This window comes from Archocentrus centrarchus, chromosome 10 (assembly GCF_007364275.1).
Source record: "Archocentrus centrarchus isolate MPI-CPG fArcCen1 chromosome 10, fArcCen1, whole genome shotgun sequence".
Taxonomy (NCBI): Eukaryota; Metazoa; Chordata; class Actinopteri; order Cichliformes; family Cichlidae; genus Archocentrus; species Archocentrus centrarchus.
The window spans coordinates 11,816,742-11,844,126 of NC_044355.1; the positions used below are offsets into that span (position 1 = coordinate 11,816,742).

Consider the following 27,385-nt stretch of genomic DNA (forward strand, 5'->3'; position numbering starts at 1 on the left):
TAATCAGGAGGAACTCCCAGTCTTTTAGTGCCAGTGGACGTTGACACTCCAGTTTTTCCAAACAGCCTGAATGTTTTTCTGTAAACAAACACACAACTAATTGTTGGTACACATGTGCAAACACAGATTGTACTTTGGAGTGATGGCCCAGAGTGCGTCTGTCAGGATGTCTGAGAAATTTGGAATGGCACTCATTTCTGTGCCTCTGTTGTATTTTCTGCTTTTGAATATTCCGCTGGGCTCTGGAGGTATTGTAATATTTTTAGTGCTGCTCATAAATAGTTGCTCACTAAGTTCAGATACATTTTAGCTTTGCAGACATCTTAGCAGCATTGTGACAGGTGGAGAAAAACAGTATTCCTAAACTTCATTAAGCTGTTGTTTTTGACCTATGAAATGAACTAGTGGCTTAAACACAGACTCTCTTTTCTGTTCCTGTGTTTACTCCAGCACCTGCTCCACCTGCGGGTGCAGTGTTTCTCTCTGGCCAGTCAGCTGACAGCATTTTGAGCAGACACAAACGTTATAACACCGGTATGTTTGAGGAGTTTTTACAGGGAAACCAGGAGAGAGAGTGTATGGAGGAAGTATGCAATATGGAAGAGGCTAGAGAGATATTTGAGGATGATGAAAGGACAGTGAGTATCTGATTATTTTGGTTTTAATTTGTCTTTGCTGGCTGCACAAATCACTGACTGACTTTGCTCTGTATTGCAGATGGAATTTTGGGTTGGATATATAGGTAAGACTGTGTTTGATGACTTTTGAACCTTTTTGTGCTATTATATTACTAATTATTACCCATTAAAATTTAAGTAGTTAAGATTTTGCCTTCATCTTGTAATATTACCATGTATTTCTTCAGGTATGCTTTTGTGTGAATACAGTGCCGTGAGAAAGTATTTGTCCCATTTAGATGTTTCAGGTGATCAAACAATATTATAATATACTGTTTCACTAGTCATGCCAATTTCATTAGCCAGATTCAAGGCCAGATTACTGCCAGAGCTGCTGAATAAAGAAATTCCTTAAATAGAACCTGTCTGGCAAAGCAAAGTAGGCTAAAAGATCTCAAAAAGCAGAGCATCACAGTCTAAAGAAACAGCTGAGAAACAAGGTCACTGACATCAATCAATCTGGAAAGGGTTGCAAAGCCATTTCTAAGGCTTTGTGACTCTGGTGATGTACAGTGAGGGCCATTATCCACAAACAGGAAAACTTGGAACGGTAATGAACCTTCCCAGGAGTGGCTGGCCTGCCAGAATTACTCTAAGAGTTCATCAACAGCTCATCCAGGAGGTCACAAAAGAACCCAGAACAACATCTAAATGCATCTAAACTGCAGGCCTCATTTGCCTCACTTAAGGTCAGTGTTCATGATTCAACAACAAGAAAGAGACTGGGCAAGAATAGCATTCATGGGAGAGTTCCAAGGAGAAAACCACTGCTGACCAAAAAGAACACAAAGACTCGTCTGCCACAAAACATCTTGATGATCCCAAAGACTTTTTGGAAAAGAGACAAAAGTTGAACCTTTTAGAAGGTTTGGGAGAGCAAATACTTTTTCACAGCATTGTGAATCTCTTTTCTTGGTATTATCACCATTCAATTGTCTCTTTAAAATGTACTTTACAAAGTTATCAGATGAATGTAAGTTCAAGTTCTGTGTTTGGATTTCCTCAGATGGTAATCAGTGTAAGTCAAGCCCGTGTCTGAACCAGGGGTCATGCAAAGACCACCTCGACTACTACACCTGCACATGTACATCTGGCTTCACTGGGAGGAACTGTGAGATCGGTGAGGGACATGTGAATGGATCAAAAACCGTGATCAAATAAAATCAGATTTCTTTTTGTCATATTACCAAAATTCCATGAGAATTTGATAACAGCAGTGAACAGATCAAAGTCTCAAATGATACCAGATGCATTTTATGTTTCTTCTTGGTTCTAAATTAAATCAGTGTCTCATATTCAGCATCACTCTGGTTTTAAAATTAGATCGTTTATTTTAGATATTCTAAAAACAGCAGCTCAAATGTCCTCTCTGTGAACAGTGCTGCATTTATCTGAATTTTATTGTATTTGTCCTTAACAGATGGGTTCACATTTTTTAAGTTTGTCTTAAAATAGCCATGCGGCTCTTTGAATACTTATCTGGTCTGTATTAAAATACATTCTAAGATGTTTCTGAAGAAAAAATACAGTGAATGTCCAGATGCCTATAATCCCTCCACCATGAGTCAAAACTTAACTCAGGGGGAATATTTATTAAACTAAAAAGCCTGTAATCAGAAACCTGAATCTTCATTTCTGCTTTAAACACATATCTGCGCAGAATGTGGCACATTTAGAAAGCGATTCTTTAAAATTTAGTATTAAGTGGAATGAAAACAACATACAAAACGTGTTTCTGTTTTTACATTGGCCTATTATTGTGATACAAAACATGCAGCAGCTTATTTTTATATTCACTGAGAGGATAGGTTTGAATTAATTTTTTTTCCTCCTCAGTTGTAGCAAAAAGATGTGACGTGAACAATGGGCACTGTATGCACTTCTGTGACTCACTGGGAAGCTTCGGAGCAAAATGCTCCTGTGCGATAGGATACAGACTGATGCGGGATGGTGTCAGCTGCGAAGCAGAAGGTATCAACTTATTCCCACTATATTCAATATCATATTAATGACTCTTAATGTGAATCCTCTTTTCTCACGTCACCAGTTGAATTCCCATGTGGCAAAACTGCCCTGACTGGAGGAAGTGCATATAAAAGATATCTGTTCCACTATGAAAATGCAAGCACCACTTCACTGACCAACGTGACCACTACTGCATACCCTCCCTCAACTCCAGACTCTGCCACAGTGTCTTTGTCGGCCAGAACTAACACTCGAAAGAAACTGCCCCTGTGGGTATACAATGACACAGAGGCCCCCACTCAGAAGCCACATAGGCCATTTAAACGTATTGTTGGTGGTGAAGCGGTCACTCGAGGAGAGATCCCATGGCAGGTAGTGTAAGGAAGCAGAAATACACGGAGTGCATGAGGGAAAAGAAACAGCTGTAAGGGGTTTTACTTTCTGAAGCTATTCTCAGCTCGTTACTCCTCTCTTATTCAGGCAGCCTTGGTAGCACGTCCCAGTGGTCATTTATTCTGCGGGGGATCCATTCTCAGCGTACGCTGGGTCATCACTGCTGCCCATTGCCTGATAGAGGCACAAAGCTCCTTTTTCGTCAGAGTGGGTAAGACTGACATACAATTAAGTAGCTCTATTTACAGTAGAGTATTACAGCATTTAATCCACTATCAGCTACTAGAAAACTTGATAATGAGCACTCTGTTTCTAGTTGCAAAGTTACAAGATTTTATCCTTTGTCTTTTGTAATAGCAGCCTGAACAACTTTGAATTTTAGACTGATGGTCAGAACATTACCTTATTATCTAAATTGCTGTCTACATATATAATAGAACATAATTATGGCAGCCATGGTGTATCTCTGAAAGAACTTAAGTTCTTACACTGGAAAAGGAAGTTCATGTATTTTGAACTTCAATGTCATACATTTTGTGGAGTAAATTCATAAAGTTATTCTGTGACATATCTTTATTACAGGGGAGCATAACATCTACATCAAGGAAGGCACAGAGCAGGATCATGATGTGGAGGAGAAATACATACACCCACGCTACAATGCCACTCTAAGCTTATACAATCATGACATTGCCCTGCTCCATCTCAAAAGCTCCATCACCTTGTCCACGGCAGTGCGACCCATCTGCATAGGGCCCATGACTTTCACTGAGGCCTTAGTGAAGGACTCCTCCCCGGCTACAGTCAGCGGCTGGGGCAGAACACGCTTCCTTGGAGCCACGGCTAACACGCTGCAAAAAATCAATGTTCCTTTCACAGATCGCACAGCGTGTAAGCAGAGCAGCAATCAAAAGATCACTTCTGTCATGTTTTGCGCAGGATACTATAATGAGGCCAAAGATGCCTGTCAGGGTGACAGTGGAGGCCCTCACACAAACATTATTCATGACACATGGTTCCTGACAGGTATTGTAAGTTGGGGGGAAGAATGTGCAAAACAAGGGAAATTTGGTGTGTACACCCGGGTGTCTCTTTATTACAGCTGGATAAATCATGTTATGGGGATAACGAAACACAGGATAGCGTCTGATTACGAAAACCCTGACCCATAAAGAAAAAAAATGCATTGAATATCACACACGGTTCATGTTGAAAAACTGCTTTTCAACAGTAAGAATTTGGCATGAATATGAGTACAGCTTTTGTAGATGATGTTGTGAAGACATATGTTTAAAAAAGGTGAAAAATATTAGACTACAAAAATTAGGGTGTCAAAGTTAACAGAAACAAGATATGCTGTAAAGATGCATGCATAAAAGGAGGATATATCGGTATGTTTAAATAGTGTTGAGATTTGTGATTTACTATGCCCTTTCATATTGCTATGTAAATATAAATAAGAAAATACCAGATTTAGGTCATAGATACAATGCACTGCCTGCACAATTACATCAGAACATGACTTGTACGTTATGTTAATGTAGTTGATAAGAAAAACATTAAAAAGAAAGAACATTTGCAAAGCAAAACATGTAATTAAATTTGACCAAAAGCTCAACAAAAACAGAAAATTCTGCACTTTTATTATTTAAGCCAGCTCCTACTGAAACGAGAGAGAAATAATAGATTAAATCAGGGTGTATGACAAAGACTAGGCTTAATTATTCCACCATATAGCCATGTCAATATCATCATATTTTATCACTTTAAAAAAACATATTATTGCAGTAAATACCTTTGCATTTGGCTATCTTTACAGAAGCAAAGCTGTACAAAAGATGCCAGTGTAGAGCAGTGACTAATAATACAAACCAGCTCATTTTTTGGTTGCCATGCATTTTTATCAAAAGAAATGTGTAGCAACAAGCATAGGGTATATGGCTCATCAAAAGACGTAATATCTCAAGCATTATTTTTACTTTCCAAGCTGGAAATCTGTGCAAATTCTGCAGCATTTTGGATTGAAATGACAAAAAAAAAAGAAATTATTTTCTTGTATAAGCTAACAGAGGAAATAAAGGGTCTGTTGTACTAGAATCAAGCATAGCTCCTGTAAAAATATGGAGATGTAGTTTTATTTGGGACTTGACAGTAAAATAAATAAATTAACAACATAGGAAATGTTGCGCAGTGGCCCATGCTGCTTTCTAGATTCATTTCCATATCAAATGCAGTGTATCAAAGCCAGCCCTCCGACTGGGGGCTCGATTTGATGTGGTAAATTCATATAAGTCTGCAATCAATATTTAATTAAGTGTTCAATACAGAGGGTATATTTCATGTTGGCTGTATGATCTCTTTTAATGGGGAAACCAAGATTAACTGAGCTGTAATGCTGGCGTAGAAACAATTTGCCTCTGTGATGGCCGAGTACACAGAGCATATCATTCTCTCTCATTCTGCCTCATTCCTTCTTTTTCTTTGCTGTGACTGACAGACGGCTCCCAACAGATCCTGATGAAAATGACAGTATTTGAGGGCTCTGTGGCATGTGCCTCCCACTTGTCTTCGGCACACACAGAGGAATACACTGCCATCAATCTTCATCATATTTGCTTGTGCCTTACATTACTATCAACCGCATGTCAACCGCTGCCTGCATGCAGGAGGCATGTCTCCCCTGCCTCCCTCACACATCATACATTCATCATACATCATAGAAGAATAAACAAAGAAAATAAGATCTAGAATAATAGGAAATGCACAGTAAGAGAGGTAAAGCAGCAAGCAACGAACACATTCAGTAAACAATCGGTGGATTTTTAGTTTCTGTTGTTCTTCCACCATATTAAAGTGCCCATTGAATATTTGTGAGGTCAGTTTAAAGCAAGGACAGATTTGATTTTGCTAACAGTATACAAGAGACTCTAAAAGAGCAAGAATAAAAAAGGCATTATGGCATGGCACAATTTGGCATTTTAACTCCCATACTGTACAGAAGAGGGTGCCTTAAGGAGCAAAATCTAAGAAAACTGCAATGACAAGATGAAACGTTGACATACAGTAAATGTTAAAAATGACACCACATGCGGTGGCATGTACATGTTTTAAGAAAGGTTTCAGGCAAATCCTGGGTTAGCATCCATCCTTCATACACTGAGACAGGAGCGCGCACACACACACACACAAACAAACCCACAAAGATACTGTAACCTCAAGTATTAGGATTGAAGAGTCCACAGATTGTGAAATGACCCACTGCTGAACAGGCAAACTCGCATCCTGATTGCATGTGCTGCAAAGTGAGTACCAGAGGGACAAGATATTTAACACCAATCAGAAAAGAGGAAGACCAAACAGGATCCAGGGGAAGCTTGTTGATTGTCCATAGTGGTTTAAACAGCTCCAGTGCCTTTGTGCTGGTACCTCTGCACTTCTTCACTGACAGAAAACACCGGTTCAGGAGATTGTCAGTTAAAGCCATGGGGGGGGGGGGGGGGGGGGGGGGACTGTTTTGTATATTTCCATGTTTGTCTTTTCGATGACTGAACTTGATGAAAGAAGACGGCATTGGAGGATCAGTTAGGAGACAGATATGGCTCAGTGTGTTTTCTGTCATGTTCATTATCACCCAAAGGTAAATATTATCACATTCTGTGCTTTCTTCTCTACGGGGAGCTGAGCTTTCGCACCTTCAGTTTTCCTGGGTCTACAAGAAAATACAAAGATTTTTTAAAAAGAGAATCAAATTTAAGAAATGTTCAACATTATTGTGTGATGGAAGTCTAGGTCTTGTCTTTACCCCCTAGTCTGGAGGAGCTTTCTCGGCCACTGCCTCCTATAATCAGCTGCAGGGAGGCAGCTGATATGAAGCCCTCTTGTTGCAGAGTCAGATTTTTCACCAGCCTTTCCACCAGGATGAAGAATTGTGAGGAAAGTGTTTACAGGAGGGAAGGAAAATTACTGCATCCATTCACACGTGGATAGTTCGGCTGATCACTAAGCCCCCTTGATAGGGTTTGCTGAAAATCACGTGGCTGAAAACTCACCAGCGCCCCCTGTTGTCTTTACACTGTAGATGGATGATGTCTCCTTGTTTGATGATGATGCTGTCTGGTCCATTTTGGAGACAGTCAGCCAAAACCTTGTACCTGCCTGGAGACTAACAGGGAAGGGAACTGTCAACCAGATTTATTTATACAGCAAATGTTGCAACGTGTGACTTAAAAAGGCACAATGAAGAAGAAAATATAAAAGAGGAAATAATAATACAGCTTAATACTGAGTTATTAGACAAAAGCTGGGAGAATGTTTCTGTTTAATGCATCTGATGTGATTGCACTCGGTCTCACCAGCTGCACTAAAACCTCCTCCTCTGTGTCAGATGGGTGGAAGGCATCCCGACCTCCAGGCCACTCCTCCAGACCCTCGCAGATGTCTACTGAGTGATGAGCTCCTGGCCAACCTGAGGCACATACATGAATTTTTTTCTGTTAAAAATGTCAGTAAACACATTCTTCAAAACACTACACCTTAAAAGGCGCCTTGTAGATACTTAGTAACTATGTTAACATCATAATGACCCCTTTGTCACTTACTGGGAAATTAACAGGAAGGTAGAATCAAAAGCTAGATGGACCTTTTTCCCCCGTAATCCTTGATGTACCTGGTTCTTCAGGTCATAGAAGACCTGAACTGCTGAGGGGGGTCAAATATCTATATTAGTTTTACGATTTTTAAGAAAGTCAGCAACAGCGACGCAGCAGTGTGCAATGCAGCTATAATTTGCACTGATCCCCTTAATTTTTGTACTAATTTAGTTACTAAGTATCTACTTGATTATAACATAACTGTGTAGAGATTATATTTTACTCACTCCTACGATTGTGCTGGTGTTTTGGAGAGTGGGGCTGGGGGTCTGGGCTGCTCCTCCCTGACTCTGTCTCCTCTGAACTCACTGATGCCCTCTGCTGTTTGCTGGGAAAATAACACAAAACAACATGAGACTAAATGGTGCAGAGTCAGAAACACTCAGGACAGGCGTTATCCTCAACCATGCACTCTGGGGTCAGCTTCCAGAATATGACTCATATGCGGAAAGAGTAAATGTGGCCCCAGATGAGCGTCAAGAACAACTCTTTCCTGTTGTTTCTCACACGGCAATGACCACTTAGGCACCGGCCAGACAACACAGAAAACAGCAGCCATTTACAAGCCTCTTTGTAAAGGGTGGGCACTTACAGACCACTGACACAATGTTCACTCGGGTTTTGCATGTGTCAACACAAGGGAAGATCTGGTCTCGATTTATTAAGATCCAAATGTAGAGATTTAGTCACTTTATTATTAGATGCTGAATAAGAAGGTTTCTGCAGAGCAAATTTCCCTGATGCTTGATCAGATCTCAAAAAACGAGGCCCATCTTAAGAAGCTGTCATGAGGAAATTAAGAAATTAATGGAATGAAACTTAAACTCTTCTTTTTGTTTGTCCTTAGGATTACATGCAAAATAGAAAATCTGAGGTGCAAGAAATAAGAATAATTCTTTTTGAGCCATGTTAAAAAGCCATGATGGAGTTGCCAAGACACTGGCCTCCCACAACACAGCAGGGGAGCATGGGCATCAATTATGAACTGGAATGAGGGTTATAAAAAGTGGGTTCAGCTGACAATTAGTTCACAAACACAGCAGCCTGGGTTTTTTTTTATTCCCTAAGCTGGGCCAGATGGGTCATGCCAGGGTGAGTTGAGCCAGGCTGGGCCAGGCTGTTTACCACTGAGGGTTACAGCAGGTCAGTGGCGCTGGGGGTAGTGACGGGGGCGTGGCCGGGGGCGTTGCCGGGGGCTTCGGGGACGGGGGCTCCGGGACCTCAGGCACAGAAACACGTCAGCTGACAGCGATACAAAGTCCAGCCCCGGCAGACAGCCCCTGGGAACCCCTCTGGACGGCCGCATGCCCCTGCAGGTATGGGACGGGAGGAGTGGGGATAGGCAACTAGACAGCAGTGAACACAGTGGGGCCTGTGCCCATTTTCACACACCGCAACACACAAAGCCTCATACCAGGGCCATGTGAAATCATACTCCAATTCACTCAAGCTTTGACCACTTATGAAAACTCAGCAAACGCAAATGTTTTAGCACAGACTACATATGTATGTGTTTTGCATAGGTTTGCGTGTTTGTGCAACTACTGCCTACAGTCATGCACCAAACACACTGTAAATACTGTCTGTAATCAGCTGTAGGCACTGACCTCTCAGAGAGTGGAGGAGAAAGCTGCATGTGTTCAACCATGTGGCCGTGTTGATATGCTTCATCTGCAAAGAGAAGGCATTATCTATAGGCATATAAGGAGAGACGAGCTGAGTCTGAGTTGAATATTAACTCAATTTCTTTCTTTTAAGAAATGTACAGAGTGAAGAAACTCTGAGCACAAAGGCTAACACACCAGCTGTGGAGCTCTGAATCTGAACTCTTGCTCTCTGAAGGCTATGAGAATCAGTTCAAAGCTCTGAAGGTTGAAGGGGACTTTTGTGCTCAGAATTTTTTTTTTCTTCATATTAACTTAAGTTGCTCTCAGACCTCTAAGCAGCTTCTGCTGGTTAGTCAGGATTCTACGGAGCTCATTGAGCCAGGCCATCTTCACCTCCACTGTAGGAGCCTGAGGAACAACAGAAACATTAAACAAGATGTTTTAGGATTATAAAATTCTGAAAGTGTTTCTCTCTAGCGACAAATATTCTATTACAATATTAGTTGAAATGCTTTAAAAAATAATACACTCAACACAAATAATACACTCAAAGCATTTATTTTTTACTTACTAAAAATGCTACCTTTCTTAGTCTCCTTACCTGAACCACATACACTTCCTCCCTGCCACTGTACCAGATCTCAAACTTCTTCACATCTCCCTTGACATTTTCTGTGATCCCCACAGCAGTCATCTGCCAAGAGACATACACCGTTTACACCGGCGTTAGGACTGGCAGCACGTCGTACATCAGCGTTACATCATGTCAACACATCTGTCCCATCGTAACACAAACAGCCACACACACCCCTCCGCTGTGTGACTTCTTCCTTCCCACACCCTCAATAATAAATCAAGAGCTGCAGCTGTTGGTGTGACACCAACTGCGACAGCCTCGGCAAATCAACACACAAAACAGAAGTGTTATTGTAATACACACGTTCTGTGAGCGCCACGTGTTGGAAGATCACAATACAGACGACAGCATCAACTCTAATTTGGAGAAATTTAGGAATCTGTGTAAAATTTGGGAATCTGTGTAAAATTAAATAAAAACAGAATGCAACAATTTGCAATTCTCATGAGCCCATATTTTATTCACAATAGAAACTAGAAAATATGTCAATTTTTTTAAATGAGAACATGTACCATTTTATGAAAAATATTAGCTCATTTTGAATTTGATGGAAGCAACATGTCTCAAAAAATGCTGGAAGAGGGCAACAAAAGGGTTGAAAATTAAGTGATACTAAAAAGAAACAGCTGGAGGAACATTTTGCAGCTAATCAGGTTAACTGGTTAACAGGCATGATTGGGTATAAAAGGAGCATCAAAGTGCTGCTTTAACAGAGTCAGTGAACAAGTGTGTGAAGTTTGGTGGGTCTAGCTTGAACAGTTTGCATCTATGGTGTGAATTTGAACGTTCTGGGTGAGATCGTTCTCGAGTTACTGCGTTCACAAGATTTTCAGAAAACTTGACCTCTGACCTTTGCTTTCAGGTCAAGGTCTCCGAGATTCTACCTCGTCCGAGATTTTTAGTAGATGGACTGAGGCAAAGTGGAAAACTGTTCTGTGGTCAGACGAATTGAAATTCTGTCCTAACCTTCTCTCTATATATTTGGATTTGGCTTCATCACTCCATCAGACCTGTTGCCACTGATTTTCAGTCCAGTTCCTGTGTAATTTGTCATGCCTACAGTAAGCCCTCTCTCCCTGTTTCCCTTACTTAAGAATGGTTTCTTGACAACTTTCCCTCCACTGAGACCTTTTCTGATGGCTTCAGTGAACAGTAAATGGATCAACTGAAGGGTCAGATGAATCTCTCAGTTACTGTGTCAGGTCTTTGCTGCATTTTTCCTGTTTGACTTTCATACACTGTTAATTTGCTGCTGATAGTTTTTTAGGCCTGACAATTCTTTTGTCCTCCACTTATCCACCACACACCACGCCAAGATATACCGAGTTCTTTGGGAATCATTTTTGTGAAAAAATGCTACATTATGTCTGTCAAACTGTGGTATCTTTGGCTTTTTTGTAGATTCAACTAAAGAAATGGGAACAAATTGTGTTTTTTGTGACAGGCTGCTAGTAACAAAAGTGCCTAAAGATACAAATTAAAGTTGTCTGCTATGTGAAAACATAGCACTGGTTCCTTGACTTAGGTGCCTTTTTTTGTGCTTGAAGGATTCATAGGTCAGCGTTAGGTAGCTTAAACAAAAAACATTCCTTTGAAGATGGTGATCGAAAATGAGTGAAAAAGCAGCCAATGTCCAAAGAAATACTTTTGAAAGACCTTCAGAAATAGTGGTTACTCAGATTGCTTTTAAAAAAACAAACAAAAAAAAGGCAAACCTTGAGACAATGTTTGAAGCTGTATGAAGGGGTCTTGTCGCAGCCGTCTCCATGCTCCTCCCTTCGCTTGCATAAAAGCAAAGCTCTCTCATACAAGAAGAGGTGTCTCTGCATTGGCTTGAAGCGAGCCATCTCCTTCATGCGAGTGGGGCCCTTCTTGTGGCTGATCCACACACTGAAGGATCCCTGCATGAGCACTCGGCCCAGCTCAGAAATGTCACCCTGCGTATAGAAGAAGGAGGAATGTATGCAGAAGCCTTTGTTGCAAATATATTCTGTTTATGTTACAGTACTTTATCACAAATTAATTACATTGTAGGATTCATAGATTTTGGCACTTATTAGTCAAATGTAGTTCACCTCATATCCTGTGATGGCAATCTGGTGCATGGAGTCATTGACTGATTTGAGCAGGTCCAGCATGGCTGTTAGTGCCCCCTGCAGTTCAGAGGTGCCCTCACAGTCTGTACTGTATTTTATCAGTTCCTGAAAATACATAAACACAGCACATGTAGGTAAATACATATACACACAAATGCACGCAGACCCACACACAAATATGGCAGCTCCAACTGTGAATTTGGGTGGTAAAGACTGTCAGTGGTGTTGGGCCAGAGCCTATTCAACAGATTCTGTGCTCAGACTTAATGTATGCCAGCAAATTGGCACATTTGGGGCAGCTAGTATTTTGTCTGATATTTTTTTATACAAATACCAAAACAGAAAATGAATTATAAGGAGTACTCTTAAGATGCTGTTTGATGCATTTCCATGCTGGGCTATAGAAGTGCACGTTTAAGATAATCCTCCATGCCAGGTCTGCGTCAGCTGACATAAAGTTGGGTCATCTGAAGAACACATTTAAGACCAGTCTCATGGAAAATAAAATATACCATCTCAGGTGCAGAATGACTTCTAAATAACTCTGAAACATATATATAGTAACATTCTGTGTATGTGCGTAATATAACTTAGTGTTCTAACCTTCAGCAGCAGCTGGTATTTTGTGAGGCGCTGAATAGGTTTCAACAGGTAGGAATCCAGGCCCAGTTTGTGCTCCAGCTTTTTTTGACACTCCTTCAAAAGGATAACAAACGACATAAATAAGCGCAATGTTTGTCAGTGACACATCGTGCCATTTAGAACTGTTTAGAACTGTAGAGGTCTAAATTGCATGCTTGTATGAAAATATTTTTTAAAATGCCCATTTAAAGCAATTTTTCATGCCATCAAAATAATGTAAGAACCAGACAAATTTGCTGATGTAAAGTGAACTGACCAGAAAGAAACCGCAGTCTGAGAACTGTCTCCACAGTGCCTCGGAGCGTGGCTTGTTCTGACAGTAGCTTTCATACATTTGGAAGGTTTCTTTCTGGAGAGATAGGAAAAAAGAACCTGTTCTAAAATATGGCTATAAATGGTGCACAAATGATCAGCATATAAAGAAGCTACACAATACAAAGACTCGTCATCTCACCCGCTCCAGAAAACACACCCCCACACCTTCAGGAGCCTCCAGGCATGCTTCCAGGTCCTGAAGGAAAACCCTGAATTCCCATAAAAGTCAAAGGCCAAACAAAGTGCTTGAAGAAACAACATCTTAACCCATACCCCACCCCCCTATACATCAGCCTTTATACAATAACTGGAACATGAGATCACACTGCAGTGTAGTTATAACTAACTTACAACAGATTGACTAACAGATTGCTAGGATAATTTATTTGGCTTGCAAAATAAACAAAAATAGGTGTGGACCTCACTATTAAATATTACATTTCTTTATTTTTTTTTTATGTTTTACCAAGTCTAAATATGACAGGAGTCATTAATTACTTGCCTGCTATGAAAATTGTAGATCTCTGGCAAGTTCCCAAAAAGAACGTCTCTCTTACTGCGAAGTATTGGTGGCAGAAGCCCCGACAGAGCTGGGTTGTCCATTTCAGCCCTGTAACCCTGCATTATTTATAGGAACAGAGTAGAGGAAATATATGGTTCATAAAAACGGAATTACTTATTAATTAGATGGAAACACTCAGCAAAAATTTTAATGACAATAAATGCATATTTAGTCATATTTAACAATAAACACTTTACATTTCCTTTTGTCCATCCATTCATTCTCTTCCAGTCACATATAAAAATTATTAAAAGAATGTTTTCTTACCAGTAACACTGACAGCAGCTCTTCCACATAGATTCTTTCAGTTTCTATGAGTTCCTTCATCACATGACTGTGACACAAACACATACAAGCATGCAAAAGTAGAAAGCGACAGAGCCAGAGACCATCATTAGCACTGAACAAAGAGAATCACTAAGTAAACAGCAGCACTGGCAGACAGACAGATGGGTGGACGGATGCTTCCTCCTCACCGCTTCAAGAGCTCTGGGCTGTCGTCTCCATCCAGACTGTACGACACGCAGCTCCGGCTCTCCTGGTAGTCATGCATCACCTCTATCTGAACACATCACAGATGGACAGCACTGACTCTTCCATTTGGCTTTAGAGTAAATGTACATGCACTCAACAATTTGTTGGGCCAAATAGAAAAAGGTACATAACAAAATGACAAGTATTTACATATTTGTGAAGTTTGGAGAAGAGGTCAAAATAGAATTATAACTATAAGCAAAAATAAATACTTTAAAATTTTTATCACTTACTTTTCTAGGGTTGGGGTTCTTTCGAGACGCTCTTTTCCCAGGCAGAGAAAGGTCGAATGTGAACTTCAAACCATCACCTATGAACACAAGATCAGTAGCAGCTCATCAAGGAGGGGGATTCAAACATGCTCTATTTCCATATGCTCAGAGGAAATGACTAATTAAAGAGCCAACGCTAAATCATACACAAGTGATTTGTGATCCACCTATGACCGCTTTCTCTGGAGGTGTGATGTGAAAGCAGAATGCACAGATCTAAAGCAGTGTTTGGCAGGCCTGTCGGTGTACGTCTGATCCTAGCTGAGGCAGAATCCTTCCATGATAGTCTAAGCTCAGCTGAGTGTTATCATGAGTCGTGTGGGTATATGCATGCATGCGGATGAAATGTGTGTAAGTAAGCTTGTACCAGATCAAATCAAATCCCTCGTCCCCTTTTATCTCTTTTCATAAATGACCGGTTGTACCAAAGTCTCAAAAAAGCCTCTAGGGGGCTCATAATCACTCCCACTCTTTCTCTCATTAGTATGGCTTCCTGCTATGGACAAGAAAACCTTAAAGGCATGAATGGCGAATAATCTCTTTACAGTTACATATTCTTAGAAATCAGTGTGTGTAAACACAGACAAACACACACACACCAGATAGCGCATGCTATAATAATTGGATACTGCTGCATATTGTTAGCTTTGTGCAGCCTCCCTTAAGACATAGAGGGAGATGAAAAGTTCTTTAATGTATATGAAACACATATGGTTGTATAGCAACTATCATGACTAATAGCAAGTCAGGCTTTTCCCATTGGACTGATTATACCTTCTGCCCCTGGTCTAGCTCATTTGTAACAGAGGCGTGCTAAACCTGAAGGCCATTGAGGAAAACCTTGTTACTAGACAGTGAGTGTATCTGATAATGTTACACATGATGCGTTCAATAAACCATGGTGTCTAAGAGAAAGATATAAGGAGGAGAGGGAACAGTGTCCTCTAGAAAAAAGAGGAGGGTGAGTTTGCACCATACACTGCAAATCTGGGTATCTAATGGAGGAGAAGTGCTATTTTATCCAGTGTAAAAAAAACAAAAACAACATTCAATTGTGTTTATAAATTAGGTGATAAATTCTGTATTTCAACAATGATTCTTCCTTTGAAATAGGCTAGTTTAAATCTGTGTGCCTTTACTGTACCATGCTTTGGAGAGAAGAGCGGGGACTTGGAGCGTGGTGGGTTTTCAGGCCTGGGGGCCACCAGTTGGACCGGTCGTACGTGTTTATCAGCCAGCTTCCTTAGACAAGCCTGTCGGTTCTGGATCATCTGCTGTACTGCTGCATGCTTCTCAAACATTTTCACAATCTGGGCCTAACAGGGAGCCAAAAATAAAGGGAGAAAAAGAAGAGATGTAAGGCAAGGAGCTTGAATTTTAATGTAAAATCCAATGCTATTACTGCTGCTCACTTAAATTATATCATAATTTCTTTAAAATCACAAGTTTGAAAAATCACAAAACGTTCTTTTCAAATATTAGGGCATGATAGTTTACCTGAAGCTGATGTGTAATAACACCCTTGTATTCAGTGGTTACAATGTCAAGTCCTGAGTTCAGTATAGACGGAGCCCCCTCCAAGAGCTTCTCAATTTCCCTCAGAGCAGCCTGGGCCCCCTCCTTAGACTGAAACTTATCTACTAGCTGATTGGCCAATAGATATGCTGCATCATCACACCACGTTTGGGCCTGAAGACAGCGGGCACATGAGTGTCATACAGGAGGTATGAGTGTCCTTGCATGTTTGTTAATATATGTGCATCTCTAATTACCTGCCCAAGACTTAGCAGCAGCTGGTGTGATTGCAGAAGAAGAGAGCGTTTGGTCTTGAGAGCAGCAGTGAGTGTATCACAGTAGTGACGAAGCTCATTGCAGCGTTGCATAATGAGAGCCATGGCATAATGGTGACCGGCCGATAGCTGGTGTCCGTGAAGAATGATTATCTGGGCACGAGCAGTCACCTCCTGATCAACAGGGAAGGAAGGAGTCAGTTTTACTGGGCATATTATCAAAGTTGAAACCCTTTGACCCCTACTATACATATATACAGATGTATGCAAAGATTTGGTACCTATGCACATATTATACAGTTTAATTATTTTAAGAAAATTTGAGTTAAACTTTGCCATTGTAAATACACACTAAAAATACCTAATGAAATTAAATAGTAACAGTCCCATCTCAAGTTGACAAAAGGCACATTTTAACATCTGTTGGAGAAACACTGACCCGTGCATTGGATTCCAGACCGTCCAGCCTTTTGAGAGCCTGTTCTGTTTCACCCAGAGTGTTCACAGATATGGACAGTTCCCTCTCCTGAGCTGTAAGATGCTCTAGACATAACTCCATCTAAACAGAAAAGAAAAGACTAACTGTAAAGCAGCCCTCTGGTAGCTTCCAGAGGCATTATGTGCAAAAGCACAAACTGAACATCTGCATGACAGGTAGATGACATCCTTACCTCCTGAAAGCTTTGCTCATATCTGAGCAACTGGAAGTACTGGTGAAGTTTTAGATGATGCTTCTCAAAAAAGCCATCAAAGGCAGACTCCATGTCTCTGAGCTGAGCGAGAAGCCTTAAAACAAGACGAGCATTCCCTTTGATTTCATTTGTTTCCCCTATAAACCTACTGCTCAGTAAGCATTAAGAGTTTTACACTTCGACTATAAGAAAGGCAGTGCAGAGTAAAATTTTACTTTCAAACACACTTTTTAAGAACTATATTTAAAAGAATTACAAGACAGAAAATGCTACTTGAAGATAGTTTACCTTTGCACTGTCTCCCAGTCCAGTTTCACGTCCCACTGGGAGTCATCCTCCTTCACAGTAGTCTCCAGGCTGGAGAGAAGATGACGACCCTCCTTTGATACCGACCTGATTGCATCCTTTAAAAACAACGGAAAAATTGCAGTGTATAATGACAGATTAATGTCAGAGTTGTAATATTACTAAATGCATCTTAATTGAAAACACAAGTGACCTCACTTTGAGTTTTCTGTACTTGTCAGTGTGCAATTCAAGAAGACACTCAATGGCTTTTGCCTCATCAGGCAGCTCCGTCTCTGCTAGCTCAGTCCCAAAGCCCTGTAGCATCTGTGCAATGTCTTTGACTGTTACAGCGAAACTTTCAATGGCCTGTGTTGAAAGTAAAAGCACACAAAAATACAAATGTGGAAACAATGTAATACAAGTGCATAAACAATTTTTTAGACTGCAGCAAAGAGCTTATTTGTTGTGAATCTTTGGCTCATTATCCTTAATATACAGAGTCCTGAAAGTAAAAAAGCGCCATGATGTGACATATGAAAAGGAGTGAGACACAACACAACCACTCTGAGAGCATGTTAATGCCACTCCGGATAGGCTTGAAAACTCAAGAATACCTTTGGAAGAATAGGTGAAATAATGCATTCTGAATAGCTAGTGCCACCTTTAGTAAAATTATTTTAAAATGTCAGCTCTGTTATAGAAATAAAATAACCGGGAGGGAATGAAGGATGATACATTTTGTCGTTTGACTGCAGTGTGTTATAGAATCTGCAGCTTACTGTCCGTAAAACAATCCAGTCACTGTGACAGTAGTCCAGAGTGCCTCCAAACTCTGATGTCAGCTGGTTCTCATCAATGTAGCGCAGCAGGTCTGTGACAGAACTCAGCATCACCACCTAAATGTACAGACAGAAACTGAGACCTGACAGACACTTACTTTGTAGATCATTACCTATATTTACAAGACATCATAGATTATTTATTTTTATAAGTGAAAAGAAAATGTGCACGCAAGTCTGTGCAATACTGGTGGTATGATCAACTACTGACCAATCTGTCATCTGAATAACGGGGTCATTAGAATCATGCACAAGAGGTAGCTCTCTGGAGACTGAACAGTCAATTGTTAACACTGAAATTTTCAAATTAAAATATTACAGATACTTTGCCATTTAATAATAATTTCTTCAGAAGTTCAAAATGAAATCGGTTCTCGGTTTTTGGTCGTGTTCACCAAAAAACATTTGATTTATGGATCTCAAGGTTGTAACAAGAATGAGGTGTACCTCGTTTTGATGGGACACATGTTTGGTAACTGAGGAGGAGCTGCCTTACTGGCATTTTGAGCATGAAGTCCTCCTGGCTGAAGCGGAAGCCTATATCAGTAACAGTACGGTGGAAGAAGCTGGTGGGTCGGAGTACCAAGACCAGGTGGAGGTTCCCAGGAAAGGAAGCCTAGATGAGGGAAAAGACAGGCTTAGTGTATAATTAATGGCAGGGCATATCTAACCTCACTGTGGTGTATAAAAGCAAACATATCAGCTATTCTAGCATCTGCATGTTAACACAGTGCAACATAAACCTAACTTGTGTATGCATACAGGCAGAGGAAGGAGAGAAAAGGCAGACGCAATCACTTGAGTGACACACTCAAGCGATTACTGATGGATTTCAGGTTCAGTCAGTCAAGCCTACTATTCACACACATCTGGATTTCATCATCAGGCTGTTTGAGGTCATTGCCAGACAGAATTTCTGCACAGCATCTGCATTATTCCTCAGACCTAAGGGTTGCATTTCAACAGCATATTGCATCTCTAGTCAAGCCTAATTTAAGCTGTGCTGAAAACGGCAAGTAACTAAAGCATATTGTATTGTAACCCAAAGGGCATATAAATAAATAGTTATGTTTATATTTGCAAATGATGTAAAGTTGGAAAGCACTTTACATCATTAAGATCATGCAGGTCCAAGTGGTGCAAAATCCAGATCTGCAGCAGGATTTATTAAGCATAGATCACACCCCCCTCCTATTCCTTTTATTGTTTGCATTTTACTGTGACATTTACTGGATCGACCTCCTACCTTCAGGATACATGCATTAAAAAAGTCACCAAAACTACACAGGGGTCGCTCGGGTGTCGCACACAAACAACCGCATGACTAAGCACAAGCGCGCTCTGCACCACAGGGCTACACTCGCCAGGATCCAGCGCCGATGCCCCTGCTGCATTCGCCCTGCCCGCTCAATAACTTCACCATAACTCTTCACACGACGGATTAAACAAACCAATAGTTCATTACCGGGCTCCTCCGGATCTTCGGCATTCGTCGCCGGTACAAGCAATCAGCCATGGTGTTAGAAGCCATCACGGCAAAATACAAATTTCCGCCCGACCAATGACAATCTGTGCCAAGCTGAGGTATGCCGCTCCCTCCGGCTGTCTGACCACAGCCGCAGCGCTGCTGCTGCTGCTGCCTCAGACAGCAGAGGGTGGCAGCACACTGCAATGTTTCCCCTCCCGCGCGTCTTCCTTATCCTTTCTTCCCCTTAGGATCCCGCGTCATCACTCACTTTTTGCTTACTCATAGATTTGCAGCACAATGCGACGGGGCACTCGATACAGACAGGACGTTTGGGGTCCTCTGCAAACTGTGCACCATTTGCAACCACGTCATAAGTCGGGGAAAAAAACTTAAATATTATGAAACAATTGTGCTCTTCAGGTATTGTTCAGGTTTTCAGCACCATGGACAGCAACTCATGAATTAAACAGTGGCCTCTGGGCACAGATACGCTGCAGCTTAAAAGCGATGATAAATAATGTATTTGTCCTTCACATACAACATTGATTCAATTAGAAACAGTCTTTATGAAAAAGATATACAGAACTTACTGCTATCCTGGCAAGTGCCGTTTTGATAGAGGCCCAGGTGTCCAACCTTCGGTCTAAAATAACGATAAATTTGACTCCAGGTTGCCTCGTTCTGCAAACAATAATAGGCATTTCTATTAAGTTTGTGCAGTGATTGTGGATTTATTGATTCAAAGGATATAGACACAAAATGAGCAACTATAAACAAACACATAATTGGTTTTATAACTCCATATTATTTATAAGTATTTTACACCAATATAAATTCATCATGTGTGGGGGGAAAGACCAATAATCCGATTTAAACTTCCCTAATCTCTTGAGAGAATGAGGCTTGGATAGAGGGCATCAGGAGGGCATTTGACCCTGGGATGAGGAGCACAGAAGGCCAGTTTAGCTGTGCTCAGAATACAAGCAACTGAGCTTTTGGTGCACTGCAGTGAGGGAGAGTCAGAAAGACCAAAAAAAAAAAAAAAACATGATGGAGGACACACCGAGGGATGAGAGTGAGGTAGTTAAAAACTTTGGCTAGAGCTTCCTCTGGAATGTCACTGAAAGCTGAGCATTCTGGGAGCGTGATGATGACGCTGGAGTCTTCCCCGCGGCCCCCTGAGAAAATGCATATAAGCAATCACTAGCTATCAAAAACAGAAGGTGCATAACAGTGAGGAAATGGCTAGAAACAAAACAAGAAAAATTCTCACCTGACAAGTATGCCACCTGTTTCTCTATATAGCCTCCCACTTCCTTCATGCTCACGGGGACAGTCACCTCTGGAAGGAAAGTAGTATAAACAATATGAGTAATGTAAATAAAATCCATGTATTTAAATATAAATGTCTTGAGGGGGGGGGGGGTCCTTTTTTTGTTTGTTTGTTAGATTTTTGTTGCTTTTTAAGAACTGTGTACCTGTTTTGTATGTTTGTCTCTGTACAGCAGAACAGTCCCTTTTCAGTCAAACAATCCAGATGTGAGTGGCATGCAGACTTTTGGCTTTAATTAAAGTATTACAAAACATTTGTATGAAGTTAAGGCTCAAAATTAACTGGACAAACTAACAATTTTAAATATAAGGATTGTTTTTAATACTAGGATAAAATTCCTTTGCAGTCAATGACTGCCTGAAGTCTAGAACCAATGGACATCACAAATGCTGTGTTTCTTCCCTTGAGATGCTCTGCTATGCCTTTACTGCAGCCACCTTGCATTGATGATTGATTGTGGGTCTCTACCTTCAGTTTTGTACTTAATCTGTAGGGCTGAGATCAGGTGACTGACCTCACCATTGAAGAATACCCCATTTCTTTACCTTAAGAAACTTTGGGATTGCTCTTGCAGTGTGCTTTGGGCCATTATTCATTTGCACTCTGAAGCACTGTCCAAACAGTATTTCAGTATTTGGCTAAATCTGAGCAGAGTATAGCCCTATACACATCATCAGTAAATGGTAGTGGGCTTAGTTCCACACCTTGTTACAAACTTTCTGCATTTCCATTCATGAAAGTGTCTCTCGATTGTAGACTTTGGTAATGATATGCCTGCCTTCTCAAGAGTGTTCTTGACTTGGTTAGATGTTGTGAAGTTATTTTTCTTAACCATGGAAATAATTCTGTCATCATGCAAGCACTGACGTCTCTTTGGCCTCATGTTTAATATTCCAGTGAAAAGCTACAAAATACAAACTCAATACACTGAATCAGGCTCATATATTATGTTTGCTTCATTTGTCATAAAATAATGAGGAAACTCAACTTGCCATGTAACTTTGTCCAATTACTTTTGCACTTCTGAAAAAGGAGGGCTGCATATACAGATGGTTTCAATTTGTAATCAATCAATCAATCAAAAGAATTTATTGTCATTATACATCAAGACATACAATGAGATTACATTCCAGAACACTCATCCAAGAGGACAGACAAATCAAAACAAACAGGGGAGATAAGTGTCTGCGGCTGCAGCCATCAATGTCATGCCATGTAATGTTTTTGTAAAAACTCCTTGAATTAAAGCTTAAAGCTTGCACTTCAATCACATGTGGGCTGTTTGATTTAAACTCCACTGTGGCGGTGTAGTATAGAAGCTTACTTCAGTAGCATTGCAAAAAAAATAAAGGCTAATAATAATAATAATAATAATAATGAGGCAAAATTACAAAAATTCTGTCTTTGTCCAACAAATTATGGACCTAATCACAGCAGCAACAGGAATCATTTTATTTTAGATAAAAAAGAAATAAATATTCACCTTTAGAGGCAGTAACTAACACAATCACCTTTACCTCAAAGAAAAGAAAATCGCTCATTGAAACTTCACCAGCATGAGTCTATTTAGGATTTTCATTGCTGTTGTATTATTAAACATCCGTGCATACAATCCATGGTCTTGATCTTTTAATAGCTGCATTAGATGTAAAGCCTGTATCTGGTGCTGTCTCATGAGGTGAAATTTCACTATTAAAAAGGATTGACTCAGTTACTGTACAGCAGGGAAGTGATGTTGGGGTACTTTTAAGACTGCCTGCATATTTGATGCTTAGTGCCATTAGTGTCCTAGTCAGCCATATGTGCAGCACACAGACACACAGGCATTGAGTCACTGTTGTGTTGTGACTGCTAACATCACTTTTCCTTTACAGTAAAGCCAATGTATGTAGTGAATGATCTCATTTAAAGTGAAGCTTAATGGGAAAGTATCCTAGCTTTCACTCCAAGCCATAACAAAAGAGTATCTAGCAATATTACACACACTAAAGAAGGTAGCATTTATTAAAGCAAAACTAAAGGTCACTGTGTCCTCATCTACAGTGGACAGAGACATTAAAAATTAATTGAAGCAGAGAGTGAGAAAAATCCATCCAGAAAAAGATGAAAGAAGGCAAACCAAAGAGAGGAAGAGTAAAGAAGGTGTTATTTTCCATGAGTCGACTGCAGTAATAGTGCCCGTCAGGCTGTCAGGGAGCAAGTAATGAGCTCTACTGGTACCTGCTGAATATTTGATGTGTATCTGTAACAGAGAAGAGCTGAGCCAAGCTGGCCCCAGCAAGACCAGCAATTGGACTGTGCATACATAGATTCGGGATAAAATTACTGTCACACTGCAATAGTTATATAATCACCTATACACAATGCTACACCACATTCTGGAGGTTAGGATAGGTCTTAAATGAACAGATGTAATGTAGAGTCATGATAAAGCACATTTTCCACCAGGTTAACTGCAGTGTATGGGATATAAAACTGTGTGAGCAGGAAAAATGTGGAGCAGTGCATGATTTGTTGGGTTAAATGATGCAAATGTGTAAAAAAGTATAATGTAAGCAATTATAAATTAGCAAACTATAAGCAATTTCATTGTCACTCTACATCCAAAGTATAGAACTGCACACACCGCAGACCTAAGCTGTTAGGGTAAGACCTAAGCTGTATTTGATCGAAGGAGATGTAGCCTGGGCAGCAAACTGCAGTGTGTTTAATAAACTTTCCAGACTGTGGAAACACTGCACTCCCCCTTCACCCTGCAAGATTACCAGCCTGTCTCGTGACTGAAACCATTTAAGAACACTGCCAAATAAAATGCCCTGCAGTCCTTCAATCACTCCTCATGCCTCACTGCACACCACTTAAGAAAATATGGAAAATATACAGCACTAATTAGCATGTAGTATAACAACTTCACATGCATATTACAATACTGAAATTGCATGAATAGGTAAACCCCTGTGTGCTTGTGTCAAATGCAGTTTTTCTAAAGAAACACTGGTTCTCTTTCAGCTTGCGTCATGACCTTTGCAGGTGACATTCGGGTGAAAGTCAAATACCCTCTGTTTGCTCTTCTGTTCTTAGCCACAGAGAAAGGGGAATGTTTGCCAGTGTGCAGGGAAACAGAGATTTGCTGCCAGTCAAGAGATCTAAACTCAAACCAATCCTCTGAGTCTGCTTACTGAGATGAAGTTGGGGAGCTTATTTCTATTGTCTAAACAGATGATACCCATCAATGCTCCTAAATGAAGCAGTCACCACCACTGTTTTTTTCCATGTTTTATTCTTTTATAATGGTGAATCACACATTTTTAGGCAATGATTATTAGAAGAAAATGTCAGAATGAAAACAAATTTCTACAAACTGAGGGGTGCGTAAAGAACACACCCTTCAATATGTTGACAAAATACTAAATCTGAAGCTGTTTAGAGACTTACTAAAGTGTTCTGTATAGAAAAAAAAATGTACCACTGGTGTTTTCATAAGTTCCTTAGGTCAAAAGCAAAATAACTGCCCATATCGCCCAGTTAATGATATGGAACCACACCTTACTCACACAGAACATCAATTCTTAGTGACCTATAAAAAGGCTAGTTAAACGCAGAATGTACGCTCCCCATGGATGATATTGTAGTCTGATACTATAGAGTCCCAAAATGCAGACACATGTAATCCCTTTCAGAGCAAGAAATCCCCTCTTAAACATGCAAACAGCTTCACAGCACACAGAGGCCCGGCCTCATACTGCTTTTAGGTCATGAGATATTTTGCTAAATGAAGCTTTAAATGCTAAGGGGATTAGACTGGTGGGTGACTGCATTCTGATAGAAAAGGGTAGAAGAAAATTACCCACTGGGATACAAGCAAACTAGATTGGTTTTAAACTAGAAAGACCTGAATTGTAAACCCTGTACAATCACAGTGCAAGGCTTTGGATAGGAAGTCCCAGTTCTTTTAATATTCACTTCTCAGAATCTGTGACCTGCAACAAATACCTTCAAGGATTTTATTAATAAAATCTGTTATACTGTAACTGTATTTATTTCCATCTTGTTCATAAAGTAGTGTGTGTTATATGAACTATTTTCTGCATGCTGTGAATGCATAAATATATTTGCTTATCCTGTGCTATGTGCAGTTGGACTTTGTGGTGTTTAGTTATCCTGAGTCATCCTTACATATTTTATTAATCTGTGGCATCTACGACACAGGCAAATCTGACTCTGCAGGTACAAATGCCATAAGATTATAAATGTATGCGTGACGTTGTGTGGGAGAGACAGTCCAAATCGAGGCACTTAAACCAGCTCAAGTGTCAGTTGAAGTTGAAACCATAAAAAAGTGTTGAGTGTTCGCTGAAATTGAAGCAAAACGTCAGAAATGTCAGTCAGTACTTAAGCACTAAAAGCCTCTAAACATTCAGTGGAAGAGCACAAGATGGTGAATGTTTAAAATTTCAGAAACAAAAATTTTAGATTGTATTGCCAGGGGAGTGCAGACTTGGTTTTTTTGTTTGTTTGTTTGTTTGTTTGGGGGGGGGGGGGGGGGGGGGGGGGGGGCACCAGAGTCATGAAGTTTGGTGTCAAGAGTATCGTGGAAGATGAAGGGCTGCAAGACAAACCCACTTATGGAATGCACGGGGAAATAATAAAGGAAAATGAACTTTATCAAGTACTATTTAAGAACTGTGTACCTGTTGTATATGTCTGTACTAAGATTAGCATAATCCCAGAGAGCAAAATTTAGGTTTTATGTAAGAGAAACCCATTTTCGCTTGACTTAAACAGAACTTGGAATAGTTTTTTCTATGCCACCTATTATTTCCACAGTCCAGAAAAGGTTCATTTAACCCACAGCAGACATAAGGAGGCAAAGGCCCATCAATTAAGCATATAACTCAAGACTGCCAAGATCCCAAAATAATCACAGGATCCTCTGGAGAATGCTGCTCCGGTCACATCAGGTGCCATTTATGTTCATTTTACCTGCTTTTGTCAGTTGACATCTGCAAAGCAACTTCAAAATGATGACTGGCAAATACATTAGGATAACATTGTTTTGGAGATTTTTTTTTTTTTTAATAAAAAACAAACAATCTTCATTCATTTTTGTATTAAAATGAAAATCATAGCATTTTCCTACACCAGATGTAGCTATTAAAATTGAGTTAAGACTGCAACATATTTTATATCCACACTAAGGGGCAGTTCAATATATAACAAAACATCCACGAAATACTACAAGCTGCATTATGTACTTTGCAAGCAATCCATTAATGTCATGTTTGATTTAGTTGACAGTAATAGCTTGTTTTTGCTTGCAGCACTGTCCTACACTGATCTAAAACCCACAGTCCTCACATATTGAGGCTACAATCATTACTATGGAAGAATATCCATCTGTGATGGCTTAAAATAGCAAGCATAATCCCTGCTAGCCCACTGTTGAGAGAGGAGCTACAGGAAATGGCACATCGATAATACTGACTAACCCAAGAGAGTGCAGATCTCCAATTACCTCCCTTCACGGTTCTCAAAAGTTACAAATGAACACTGTAAATCAAACCAAACATACCCTTTAGCTCGTTGCAGTGGTCAGAAAGCACCAATATGAAATGCAATTATAGGAATTTAGTTTCGAGCAGATACACGATTACATTCAAAAGCCTCATAGTGGCTACCATAACTTTAAACTGGGCTATCAGCATCACGTGTACTCACGCTGCAGTGTGCTCTCTAGCTGGGAGCCTGCCTGCAGAAGGCAGCGGTAGCTCTCCATCTCCTCCTTGGACTCTTTCCTCAGCTCTCTGTCCTCCTGCAGTGAGGCTGGGCCCATTTCCCTTCGTCTCGGACACAAGATCAGCCAGGGAGAACTGACGCTGCTTTGGGAGGTAGTGACAGTGGCCCGGGCCTCACATCCTCTTCACAGTCCAATAGCCCTCCATCGCCATTTATTTATATAAGAAGCGAGAACACGGAAAGTTTGCCCACCTGCCTCTGCGGGTCCCAAGACCCAGATGGGACAATTCCCCGAGGCTGCCGCTTGCTGTTCCTGACCTTGAGCTTCATAGAGTGCCTCCACACTGAGTAGCACAGCTACAACAGAAGAACTGTCCACACAGGCAAACAAAACAGTAGTATGTTTTCTAGTTGTCGCCCCGAGCGAGTGCAATGTTTTCCCCCACCCTGTCCTGCTCTCAGCAGCAGTCCGCTACTTCAAAACAAACAGAGCTCCATCTGGACGCTGCTGCCTCCCTCTCCCCTCCACTCTCTGAACATTAATGCGTCAGCTCTGCATCGCAGGGCTCAAGAGTCTGGTCCTGACACAGTGCCAACTCCCTCCCAACTTTTCCGCTCACTTCACACACTAAGCCTTTTTTGTAATCATTCTTCAGTATGTCACTGACTGTGCAACAGTACACTGAACTGTTAGGCTGCCTGCCTATCATGTTCATATCCCCCGTTTCTCCAGTGTCACTATATTATAGGCGCACACGCTGAGGAGAATAGCGCCATTGATGAATTAAAATCTACCACACCCTCAGCCAACAAGTTTGACCCCTGTGAAACAGCCTTTAATACACAACAATCACATTCAAACCGAAGAACAAATATGAAAGAGTGGCATT

The 27,385-nt window shown here is 40.6% G+C and overlaps 2 protein-coding genes across 2 annotated transcripts; one reads left to right on the plus strand and one right to left on the minus strand.

The window, feature by feature from the left end:
* Positions 1-112: 112 nt before the first annotated feature.
* On the plus strand, positions 113-5,418 carry f9a (coagulation factor IXa). The gene is made up of 8 exons (XM_030739250.1): positions 113-248; positions 451-638; positions 718-742; positions 1,684-1,797; positions 2,514-2,648; positions 2,725-3,014; positions 3,123-3,246; positions 3,618-5,418. Exons 1-8 carry the CDS (start codon positions 113-115, stop codon positions 4,205-4,207), a joined length of 1,602 nt encoding a protein of 533 aa, XP_030595110.1. The 3' UTR covers positions 4,208-5,418.
* Positions 5,419-6,527: 1,109 nt separating this feature from the next.
* Positions 6,528-26,876, minus strand: mcf2a (MCF.2 cell line derived transforming sequence a). Its single transcript, XM_030739251.1, has 30 exons — positions 26,478-26,876; positions 20,700-20,768; positions 20,490-20,604; positions 20,017-20,107; positions 18,455-18,574; positions 17,899-18,015; positions 17,336-17,485; positions 17,120-17,235; positions 16,811-16,925; positions 16,579-16,698; positions 16,122-16,313; positions 15,847-16,038; positions 15,494-15,665; positions 14,311-14,387; positions 14,020-14,105; positions 13,811-13,877; positions 13,484-13,599; positions 13,121-13,190; positions 12,923-13,015; positions 12,628-12,720; positions 12,004-12,129; positions 11,644-11,865; positions 9,893-9,985; positions 9,621-9,699; positions 9,292-9,355; positions 7,912-8,012; positions 7,388-7,500; positions 7,085-7,197; positions 6,838-6,941; positions 6,528-6,744 (listed from the first exon to the last, which is right to left on the minus strand). Exons 1-30 carry the CDS (start codon positions 26,590-26,592, stop codon positions 6,704-6,706), a joined length of 3,342 nt encoding a protein of 1,113 aa, XP_030595111.1. The 5' UTR covers positions 26,593-26,876; the 3' UTR covers positions 6,528-6,703.
* Between the last annotated feature and the right edge of the window lie 509 nt (positions 26,877-27,385).